Below are 12342 nucleotides of genomic sequence, written 5' to 3' on the forward strand. Positions count from 1 at the left end.
AGAGTATATAAATATGAGTAAATAAAGGTTTTAGCTGAAATAGATTTATTTGCTATAATAACGGTAAGTCTTTTGTTTTTGTGGTCTTGTTTTTTGGGAAAGAAGATATAAGGGAATGAAGCTCTGGTGGTGGAAGTGTACCCTTTATGCTGATATCAAGACTTATGGAAGTTATAAGAAACAAAACTTGATGTCAGTTAAATCTGCTTTTGCAAAGAAACTGTTGTAGAGTAGAATATGTTCTGTTTTCCTTGTTGGGTAAGTAGATCCCATGAAAGGAATTGTACACATGTGGGAGACAAATTAACTAGGAAGCTGATGAGTATTTCTGGCTCTTGTTTAGAGACTCACAGGTAGTGTTTTCTGGATGGGCTATCTTGTAGGAATAGGAAGCAGAGTGGTATCTAAAAAGGACGGGTCATCAAGATGGTTCCATGTTCTGTGGTGATTTAAAGTGTATGTGTGCCATTTATGCTAACCTTTCAAATGAAAAAACTGTAACAGGAATGTCACTTTATGTTTAGAAACAAAACACTCCCTTGACAAATGACTGCTGTTTTTTTTCCTCAAAATGTCGGGGTTGTTGAGGTCGGGGTTGATGACCTGCCTTTTACAAAACATGGTTTTTTTAATATGTCAAAGTCATCTCAAGATTATTGGGGATTTCTGAGATGCTGTTCTGGGAAGATTTCTCTGTTGTGTACGTGGGGGAGAATATATCAATTCCCATCTTCTTATGTTTGGTGAGACAGAACAAAGGCACTGCTACGTTCAGTGAACCTGGCAGATGTGCAAGTAGGTGAACTCAATTTAAAAAAATAAACCAACCACCACCACCATCCTACAGCTTTTAAAAAGGATTGGATATAAACAGATGGCAGCGCTTGGGCTTCTGTTTATGTGCTATTTAGGAATGAGAATCAATCCTAATATGAACAGTTACTTTTTTGGCTTCTTTCTGTCTTAATTTCATTTATCGCTTTTGCTTTCTTGCTTTCTTAAAGCCACGAGGATATTTTGATAAAGATAAACAACCCTGAATTCCATGGGTTCAGTGCCTTGTGTCCAGCACTGACTGACTTGCAAGCAGTTTCCAGAGTAAACTTTCTTCTGTCTTTTTTGTGTGTAATAGTCATTAAATTATCATGAAAATTAGTGAGCTTTCTTACCTTCCAAAACTAGTCAAAACTGAAATGTATAATATAGCCCTAAGTTAAAGGCTTCAGACTTTATATAAAAAGTAACATAGCAGCCATAGCTTTTGTAACTGTGGTGGTGTGCACTAGGAAGTAACGGGAATTCAATATTTCTCTTGATTAAGACACCTCTAAGTTGTGAATCGTGTCAATTCTCTCATTATACCCACTGTCTGGGTTCCAGGGTAAAGATATCTGGCAGGGTTTTATTGGAATATAAGCTTTCCCTTTTTTTGGAATTCTACCTTTTCTACCCCCTTCTCCTCACGGTGCTACTCGGTAGTCCACGTCCTGCTGAGTAATCCAGTCATCCTTATTTGTGATTAGCTCTTCGGGTGTGAATTATGTAAATGGGAACAATTGCTACCTCTGTTAATGAAGCCTAATGTGTCTGCTGCAGACCTTTATCAGATTAAGGCGCCTCTTGTGAAGGCTGACTTTGCTTCTATTATAAAACTGAGCTTTCCTTGTGCAGACAGGAGTCGGTGGGACAAGAAGTTCTGTCTTCTGGAAGCTGGATAGATGGCTTCCAGTATGCTACTGGGAGGCACTAGAGTTGTGCTTGCCTGCCTGGTTTGTGATCCCACTGCCCCATTCCCGACTATCAGGCAGTGATACTGTTAAGGAGTTGTCTCCATAGATGTTGCTGTCTGTCAGCTGGTATCAGTCCTGAACAGAAACTGCAGGAAAGAAATTCAGAGGAAATGTTACTTGCTGAAGGCTGCAGAAGTTATTCCAAAATTCTTTTTTGTTTTGACAAATGTAAGCAGGGTTTTTCCTGTATTTCTGCAGTATGTTGTTGTGTATTTGTTTGCTTGCTTCCCTAGAAGTAGTTACTGTGGTATTAGTATTTGTCCTGGAATAGAGGGAGATATGAAAGGCATTATATATTTATGTGACAAGAGAGATCCTCCAGAGGTTAACAAAACTCTCTGTTAATGAATCTTCTGTTTTCTGTCAGCTGTAGCCAGGAATGTCTGCTTTCTGAGCCATTGGTTCACATAAAATACTACATATAGGGGCTGAGCGTGACAGCATTGGTAAACACATCTCATTTTATTGGAGTCTTCATACTGAAGTTGATGTTAATGTGATCCCTGCAGAATTTCTTACATTTCCACTATGCCTGAATACAACCTTTTTATTGAAAACCATCAGATCTTTGACAAGACCCATGTTCCTATTCCTGCTCTCTCTCATGTCATAATTGCCTTACAAGTAAATCTGCATGAAGTTGTGCAGGTGGCTTTTGACTGTTCTTTTTGTGTGCCAGGGCCTGATGCAGCTTTTGGGCTGCTTTGAATCACTGTTTTCAGTGTGTATGGGTCTGGATATTGGTGTTCTTACTGGGTTGGTAGCTGCTTTGCTGTTTTGAAGGAAGCTTAATTCTCCGTTGCTTTTCACTGGCTGACCAGGTTATTGTAATGAAATAAATTGCACTGCAGTACATTTAAATGTCTCCTGCCAGATTTTAAACTTTTTCCACAGTTCATGGTGTCTGTCTCTGAGTGTTTTTTGGACAGTCACCTATGATCTGAGAAGACATTTTTGTTAGCTAGCATTCAGGCAGAATGTACTGTTAATTTATCTTAACATTTTCATGCAGAAAATGTGTTCATAACTGTCCTTTTTCAAACCTTTTTCTACAGTACTGTGTAATTCTTGCCTGTTTTTCTGATAGTCCTTCTTTCCACCTTTTCCATAATCACTAGATAGCATTTTCCACTAATACTAAAGCAGGTCAGTCATATGTTTTTGTACTTGCAAAGCTGCTATGCTTTCTAGATATCTATATGAAGTTTTTGCTTGGGCTGACTTGAATTTATTTTTTTTTTTAATTTGGCTTGCAGATAGGATACTCTTTGGAATTTTTTGTTCTCTTATTGAACAGTCAACATGAGAGTTGTGTTTCATAAATTTAAAGGTATACAAGCCACCTTTGAGGGAAAATGGTTTAGCACTGGCTTCAGCTGTTTTGGTTTTTTAAACACTTGGAGTTTATAGTCTCTTTCTTTTTAATCTTGGGTAAGGGTTCCTAATATTGGCAGAAAAGACCGAAGTTTTTGGAAACCTGCAGGAGAGCTTGCAAGGGGAAGGTGGTTTGCACGTTCATGTCCCAGTTGGACAGTGTTCCTTGTGGTTACCACCATCTTGTAAGGTTAAGGGATGATTTATTTGTGACTAAAATTAGAGTCAGAGTAGAAGAGGAAAATAGTAACAGTGCTGCATGTTGGCCTCATGAAAGATAAGGAATCATACTTCTGAGATTCCTGGTAAAATGCTACTGTGGGTCAGAATATTGAAAAACTCTCAACATTTCTGGTTATGTTGCTATCTGAAAGAAATCTTCCATATACTTTTGCTTGGATTCCAGGCGGAAAAACAGAATTCTTTCTTCTTCCTGATTACTTGGTGCTGTGAATAAGAATAGACTTTTTTGTTGCTTCCTTCACTTTGCTGTTTCCAGGATGAAAGACGTTTTTCCTAGCTTAATTGTCTTAATATTTGCTTCTACAACAAATTGATATGACTGGGGATAAATGCTACTAGAAAAATAATGGGGGGGGAAAAAAGAGTTAAGATTTATTTTGTAACTTTTTTTTTTTTGCTTGAACCACGGCAAATCTCTGTGTCAGTGAAAAGACTGAAACTGGCTGCATGTGTGGAAGGGTGTATTTAGTTAACACTTGGGATATTCACAGCTTTGAAGCCTAACAATGGCGTAATCAAAGTTGTTATTCAAGAAAAATACTGGAGGGTTACATATGCCTCTTTCCAGAGACTACTTCTCTTCTCAGTCTATTGCTTTGGTTTGAAAAGTGGGTGCAGTGTAAGGCAGGGCAGTGAGAGTAGAGTTGTTCTCCCTGAGTTTCATCGGTGCCAGCTCTGGGAATCCTTCCCATAACCCTGATCAACAGCTATTTCTAGCAGTTGGCTTTCATAGCTTGAATTATTTGATGTTTGTGGAGAAGCAGACAGGATGGTGCCTACCTGTGAAACAAAACTTAGAGCTGAATTAGCACAGTGTTTCCACTTAGGGTGGATGAGAGCTCGCCTGCCTGCCCAGTATAATTGGAGATGCTTCCTGCTCAGCACCTGCTGTGGTACCAGCTCCTTGCAGCTGCCTGGGAAGCTGCTTTTCTGTCAAGGGTATCAGCCAATTTCATTCTTTGAAAAGTATTAATAGTTCAACAAAACATTTGCTAAAGCAAAGAGAAAGCAATTCCGTGAGATTTCCTATTTTGAGGGTGATGAACTCACTAGAAGTGATCTAAAAACTTTTGTGCTCCTCTTGTGTGCTCTTAAGGGCTTTACCAGGTGATACTTCTGTGTGCAACAGTGATGTACTTCCAGCAGCTTTTAAACTTAGTGGTTTTGGGGGAAACTGAAACTCGTGCAGTAAAACACGTCTGATCTCTTGATTCAAGTTAAACTCATTTAAAGCTGTTAAGTGAATGAGTGTTTGCACTGACTTACTGTGGTGAGTTTTTAGCAAATGAATTAAGTGTTGTGATTTGGATTAATTTTCAAGAGAATCCTCATGAATGCAAGCTCTCAGTTGAATGTACTTTATGGAGCGTCTAAGAAATCATATCTGACTTGTTTTGAGAGCTCAAGTGGTGTCACAGCAGCATTTTTAGCATTTTGATATCTCAAACAGTGAGACTAGTCTGAAATAGCCTTTCTGTTTGGAAGAAGTGTTTTTCTTCCAGATCTGGGGCACAGTGTCTTGCTTATTGAAGCAACTTCAGTGGAACAGTGTAGACTTTGTTACATAGTTTATATTTCTGTACTGTTTTGCATAAGGATATAGAGTTGAAATAGAAGAAATGTAACTAGTGTTAAAAAAATAAATCTGTAGGTGTTGCTTTGGTAGGTAATTTCAATTATTAATGCTGCTGGTTGTCTTTCCTTGGCCTGTTTTCCTTTATGTATGTGTTTTAAAATATTCTGTAGCAATATTGTTGCTAGCTTTTCTTGTCATTTAAAAAAAAGAGAGCAAGCACTTGAATGTCTTGAACTGCTCGCAAAACAGTATCAGCTTCCATAAGCTTTGTAAAACTGCTCATGCCATTGTATCTTCTATGAAATTGTGTGAAAATGAAGAAATGCTGGCTTATTCTGATCTAGTTTTCCATTTAAAATTTCAACTAAACATTTTAAAACTATTTCTTGCTGTATCTTTTCCTTTACTAACTTTTTGTTCTGAAAGGAAAAATGCTGTATCTTTTCTTCATTGGGCTTTTACTTTTTTCCCTTCCAGTATTTTCTGCAATATTGTTTTTTTGTCTTCCCCTCCACCCACTTGCACTATTTCTATATTTTGTAAGTGTATTCATCTTTTAAACCTAGTCTTTAATCTACTTGCCCAATTATTATCTCACTCACATGCTATAGGATTTGAAAAAATTGATTCTGAATATCTGTCAAACCTAACTTCTGAACAGAGGGGGCAGTTAGATAAAAGCTGGTGTGAAAGGAAAGATGTTGGGATATATAAGGTGCTGCTGCTCTTTAGACACTGCTCAATATTCTTTCGTCTGTGGTGATCAGGAATGTTTCAATGTTCTAGCTTTTATTTCAGTTGAGCCCAACAGTTACAAGAAATAGTTTACACTGGAAAAAAGTAGGAGGAGGGGGAAGAGAACTGTATAGTGGGAGTGGTTCTTTAGTGCAGTAGTTCAGTCACAGGAATGGATTTCTTCCCTGTCTCTTGCTTTTCCACTAGATTTTGACTACTAACCACGGTCCCAACCCTGTGCCCCTGCACTAAAGGGTTCCCTGCCAGCACTTGTACAGCAGCATCATATTGCACTACAAAAATAAGGAGTTTTATTGCATGTGCTGCCAGAGTTCTTGTTTAATGAAAAAGTAGAGGGGAGAAGGAACAGCAGCATGATGATGTCATACTGTTCTGTGTTTCAGGTCCCTGCTGTTGGAATATTATTTCGTGGGATTAATCTGAGCTGGTTAATGAAAAGCATGTTTCAATTGAAATCTTTTCTTAAGCTGAACGAAGATTTGAGTTATTTTAGTTTGAGAAAAAACAAAAGACCAGAACTTGTTTTCAGTGGAGGTTTGATTTTCTTGTTCCTCTCAACCTTGTTGGTTCCATTGCTGTGTGATTGCTGTTCTTTTGGAGTTACATCTCTACTTGCTTAAGCTCTGTGGTCAGTAGTGATTTCATGATTACTCTGAGTTTTGGTTCTGACTTCTGCGTTTGAAGAAAGGCTGACAGCAACTCAAATGTGACCTGGTAGTCAAGATCATGATCAGAGTCATTTCAGTCCATCGTGTCTTCCCATTTGCAGGATTATTTTCACAGCTCAAGGGTCTAGAAATTGTGTCCTATGGAAGCTAGCAGTGCTTGAAGGAAAAATATACTACTCAGTGGGCTTTAAATTTTGATTTTCTCTTACTCAGAAAGGTAATAAGTAAAGAATTAGGGCTGATGAGAAACAGAGGAAAAGATTAGATGGCTTCTGTAGAGTTAGATCATGACCAACAAAATTTTGGCTTGAAAATTGATGGATTCTCTTTCCCTTACCTCTTTACTGTGATAATGTAACAACAGAAAAACAAAAATAGAAGTTCCCCTTTGAGTTTAAATATTAGGGTTTAAATAAAAGATTGCTTTTCTGTGAGTGGAAATTGAAAAGATATTGTAGAAGTACAAAGGTAGTAGAATACACTGTATTGCAATGCGGGACAAAACATTTGATGATAAGCTAGGTATTTAATTTGTTGCTCTTACTGATACAGTTTTTAATATGTTATTCTTATTGATACAGATATGGTCCTGAACATCATGAGCATGTGACTTTGAAGATGGACAACTGGATCTGTCATAAGTTGTGATTGGCCTTAAGTTGACTTATAACCACTGAAGAACTCTCTCATTCCCGATTTTTGCCTATCTGATTGCCTCACACCACCAGCTTAATCATGTATGGAAGTGCTCGGTCCGTGGGGAAGGTTGAGCCCAGCAACCAGAGCCCAGGGCGTTCACCGAGGCTGCCGCGGTCACCACGCCTGGGCCATCGTCGAACCAACAGTACAGGAGGCAGCTCTGGGAGTAGTACTGGGGGTGGCAGTGGGAAAACCCTTTCTATGGAAAATATCCAGTCCTTAAACGCTGCCTATGCCACGTCCGGCCCTATGTATCTAAGTGACCATGAGAACGTGGGTGCAGACACCCCGAAAAGCACCATGACTCTGGGCCGGTCTGGGGGGCGGCTGCCTTACGGTGTTAGGATGACTGCGATGGGGAGCAGCCCTAACATCGCCAGTAGTGGAGTTGCCAGCGACACCATCGCATTTGGGGAGCACCACCTCCCCCCGGTGAGTATGGCATCCACTGTGCCTCACTCGCTGCGCCAGGCTAGGGATAACACCATCATGGATCTGCAGACACAACTCAAAGAAGTGCTGAGGGAGAACGATCTGCTTCGCAAGGACGTGGAGGTGAAGGAAAGCAAGCTGAGTTCTTCCATGAATAGCATCAAGACCTTCTGGAGTCCTGAGCTAAAAAAGGAGAGAGCTCTGAGGAAAGATGAAGCGTCAAAAATCACCATTTGGAAGGAACAATATAGAGTTTTGCAAGAAGAAAACCAGGTTTGTCATCTAATGTCACGGTTGTGTTAGCGTGGTAGCGTGATCAAATGAGTTTAATAAACTTGCATGTCACATTTAAGCAGCTAAATGAGATCGGTGCTTTTCTTGGGTAATTGATGTGGGTAAGACGTGTTTTCAACTTGCAAGCCTCTTTTTTAAATGTTTCTTGTCAGACTCTTGAGTGCCTGTCTCTCCTTGGGTGTCATGTGGGTTTTTTTCCTGGGACTGGTGCTAACCACGTGGTTTCCTTGGGAAATTATGTTACCCTGTTCATAATTAATATTTTCGTACCGTTTACCTCTTGAAGAGGTAATGCATCTCACAGGTAATTACCTCTGAGATGCAGAATGTACTAGCTGCTGACCCCAAATACAACTGAACTGTTGCTGAATTTCGATGGATTGCCCTTAAAACAAAGTTCAGGTTACACTGGTCTTACTTTAGACGGAAAACTCCAGACCTGCAGTTTTCACACACAGATATAAATTGTGTTCTTGGCTACATTTAAGTAACACTGTTTTCTACATGCTCATCTGCTTTTTTATTATAAGCTGTGTGTATCTTGTTGTGCAACTCTCACAGAACACCCTACAAGTTTTTTTGTAGTGGTCTGGCTAGTTACAGAATAGGCAGAAGAACAGAGAGTCTGGGGTGTCTGGGTCTTTTGTCTTGTCCATCTTAAAAGCATCTCCAACTTAGAATAAAACTGAGAGGCTGATTAAAGTTGAGGTCTCTTTGTAGTCTGTTCCACTTATTAAAAGCTTTTTTCAGGTTTTCTTACCTAGACCTTCTTGCTATCTTAATCCTGAAGTAACTACTTGTCTTTGAGTTAGCATCCTCCTCTTCAGTTGTTTCTGGCCAAATGTTAGTTAGGCATCTCTCTGGACTCTCAGGTCATAAAACTCACTACTCTTAATGAAAAATGGGCCTGGCACCCAGCTTCAAAAGTTCCCTGAAATGTAAGTCAGCTTCCACCATGGCAAAATTACTTTCCCTACTGAGCTTTTTAAGTATCCAGGAACGTTTAATGAAATAGTTTCCATAATTCAAGCGTGATCATGTTCTTGTAGCTCTTAAGGTATAGTTGCTATTTTAGGGAACACTTTTTGTAAGGTTTGCTTTAGAAGGTGGAAGGGAGAGGGGAAACTGTTGGAGGAAAAGGATAGTGCTGGTAGTATTCCACATGTTGTACTCTACTTTCGGTTGACCTGTCTTAAACAGTTAATTCCTTTTGGTTAATGGTACTCTGCTACACTGAATATGTCTGCAATTTTCTTTTCACTTCTTAAAGAACTTAGTTGAAGAAAGTAAGTTGCTTTTCCCAAGGTAGTAAGAAATAATTTAATGAACCTGTCATGTGGTTTTACAGCTGTATTCTTGCTAAATGGTAAGTGTTACGATGTGGGGTTTGTTAAGGTGTGTGACGTTTCGTATCCATTTTCATATGTCTTCTTGGAGTGCAGAAAACCTGCAGTTAAATAATTTCTATTGTAAAAGTTGGACTTCTTTAGAAGGAGTAATACAGTGAAAATTTTAGTTAGAGTGGTACAGTACCAGGATCATAATACATGGAATGCCATTCACTCAACTTTCTGGTGCTCTTTGTTGCAGGTAAGTCTTTTAATTCTCAAATTCTTTTCGGTTTTAGTCCTGTTTTCATATTGAAGAGAATGTCTTGGAATATAGTAACTTCTTTTTTTTTTTTTCTGAAATCAGTTTTGACATTTGAAGATGCTTTCAATATCTTACAAGAAAAATCCAATGAGTATATGGTTTAGAATGGATTAAGCAATTACTAAATATGAATAGATTAGAGAACAGTGATTACTCTTAGATTTTTTTTTCTTGTCTTTTCTTTATCCCCTAATTAAACATTTACAGATATTTCTAGGCTGCTGTTCTCAAGGCAATCACTGTAATTAGTACCACACTGGTAGAATTGTATAACTTTGGTCCAAAAATAAGAAGGGTGCAATTTAAAAGTAAAAGGGTATTATTGCAATGAGCTGTAAAAACTAAGAATGCTAATTAATAGATTATAGTTAGCTAACAGTGTGACCTAATTAAACTCTGAATTCACTGTGTCTTCTATAGCCTTTTGAAGTTGGTCACTTCAGTCCTTTATATGGAAGATCAGTTTAATAGGATTTTCTATAATTGAACAGACTTCTCTGTTTATACTCTGAACAAGAGATTTTCCTGATCTCTTGGGGGACTAGAAAAATCTCATCATTACCCCTCAAGCCTCCCCCTAAAATGAGTTCTAGTATAATTGCAGGAACTGGAGTTTTAGACTTCAATACAAGTATTGCACGTGCACTACTTGTGCTTTAAATAAAGTTTATTTCAGGCCAATTGCATTGTTAAAAATTGACTCAGCTGGTGGAGCCAAGCTGCTGGCTGACTCATGCCATTATCTGATAGTCATCTCAATCTCTTTCCTGTGGTCATGGCTCTTTATTCCTCTACACACACTTGATTGTCACTGATTGTATTTTGTTTGTGGTTTTTTTATTTTATTGTGCTTCTTGTCACCTCAACTTGAACGATAGAATCGACCCTTTGTTTTGGAAGTTGTTACACCTGAAAAGCCTTCTGTGAATAAATGCACTGGTGTCTTCGGGTTCTTTTTCCTGTTTCTTGGGAATAGTGCAAATAAGTCACGATTATTGATGTATTGCTTACTGGTTTCCAGGAAATTTTCTGGATTTGATAAAGCTCAGAGAATGAACAGGGAGATGAAAGAGCATGCTACCTGTCCTGAGACAGTCACATCCTTTTGTTTGGTTGCCCTCTTAGGGCAGTAGGTAGAAGGGACGTCTTGGATATAACAGTGAGAATGTCATGCACATGGTTCTCTGTAGCTCTCACCTGGGTGGAGAGTGCTTTAATCTTGCTCAGCTGTGGTCTGTTCCCCAGCTGGTGGTGCAGCATCAGCTACTCTGAGCAAATAGTTCAGCTGGGCAGTGTGGCATATGCTGAGCTTTATTTTTGTCCTTTGTTACCGATTTTGAAGAGACAAACTCCTTTCTTTTCATAAATGGGGAGTGTTATTGTCCTCTCGTTTTGAAGAGCTCAAAACTAAACATGGAAAGTATTCCTCTAGTTAACAAAGATTCTTGAAAAAACACAATAGTTTTCAGTGCAATGTGGATTAGTTAACCAATCATACTTTGCAAGAAGCCAAAAGAAGAGTGCAAATGTTTTCTCAGTTATGCAAACCTGTGCATGTTCAAGGAGAAACTGATGAAACCAGTAAACAGGAGCTTGGTTTTGGCTTGGTATCACTCTCCTCAGCGTGCTTTAGTAACTGTGTTTTTCTGAGTTGAAGAATAATTTTTTTTTTTTAGTGTGTGTGGTTTAAAGTTTCCCTGGAAACCTCTTCATCAGAAACCAGAAGAGGAAAGGAAAGAGAGTGAGTATGTTTTGCACTGTGATAGAAAGAGTTTGAACTGAATAGTGGCGGGTGATGTGAAACTCTAGAACAAAGGAATTCCTCTCAATTCAAACTTGCTGATAACAAGGTGTTTGTCTCTTAAAATAGGTAGTACAATGCAAGTTTGATGTCTGACACCCTGCATTGAAATTTCCCACATTTGACTGATCTGCATTTAAGATCTGATTTATATTTCAGCTAAAATAGTGTGGTACTGCTGAAAACATCTTTTTGCTTTGATGCGTTTCTGTGGTCTTTTTGTGGTCAGAGACCTTGGATGTCTGAGTGAGAGAGTTTAACCAAGAAAATACTCCTGAAAGGAATTTCACCTTGCTTTTGGGGTAAGCACTTGAAGAGGATTCTACTTTATTGTGATGGAGACGTGGGAGGGATGTACTCCAGCATTTCATCAGTGCTCTTCTCCAGAGTCAGAACTACTCTCCATTTCTTAGTAGCATGCAACGAGCATCTCAGTTTTTAAAATGTAGTTGTCCATGTGTTAGTCTCTAAAATGTTGGGTGCTGCTGTTCTGAGACTGGCTGAGCTTCTAAGGAGTACATTCTTCCTCTGAAAATCAGATCAATTCTCACTTCTCCATTGATTTAATTTTTTTTTTCCAATTATATATTAAAAAAAAGTTTTTGTACGTCTTAGTACTGTGTCATTCTAATACTAGTACCATTCCTGAGTTAGTTATTAGTTTATAGAAAGCTAAGCTTTCTTCCATTTTGGATGTTTAATTGTGTAGTATGTGGTTTCTTAGGCATGGCTTAAAGGCATTATCTGTAGCCCACAGCATTACACTTAAATAATTCTTTCACTGGCAGATGTCTGTTGGCTTTCTAGAATGCTGCCAGCTTTAAGGTTTCTTCTGTCTTTCCCTAGTTGCAGCATGAAATGATAACTTAATTATCTCTTAGAATAACTCAAAACTACTTCCTCAAGAGTGCTTGATATCTGAGGCATTTATGAAGTTGCAGCACTTTGCAGCAACTTCAAAAATTGTCATCTAAGCACCCGAGAGAGGGGCCTTCTGTGTTCCGTCTTTTTTTTTTTTTCAATTCTGTAAGGAAATAAAATTAAGACTTTTTATGC

The 12342-nt window shown here is 38.6% G+C and overlaps 1 protein-coding gene across 14 annotated transcripts in view; it reads left to right on the top strand.

Moving 5' to 3' along the window:
- Positions 1 to 12342, top strand: part of ERC1 (ELKS/RAB6-interacting/CAST family member 1) — a 289654-nt gene that overhangs the window by 3749 nt on the left and 273563 nt on the right. For all 14 annotated transcript variants that reach the window (XM_017804631.1, XM_017804640.1, XM_017804634.1 and 11 more), the window contains exon 2: positions 6989 to 7811. In XM_017804631.1, coding sequence (XP_017660120.1) covers positions 7143 to 7811 — 669 coding nt within the window. In that variant the 5' untranslated portion in view covers positions 6989 to 7142. The remainder of the gene's footprint in view (positions 1 to 6988; positions 7812 to 12342) is intronic.

This window comes from Lepidothrix coronata, unplaced genomic scaffold (assembly GCF_001604755.1).
Source record: "Lepidothrix coronata isolate B3197 unplaced genomic scaffold, Lepidothrix_coronata-1.0 Scaffold10, whole genome shotgun sequence".
In the NCBI taxonomy this organism is placed as follows: domain Eukaryota; kingdom Metazoa; phylum Chordata; class Aves; order Passeriformes; family Pipridae; genus Lepidothrix; species Lepidothrix coronata.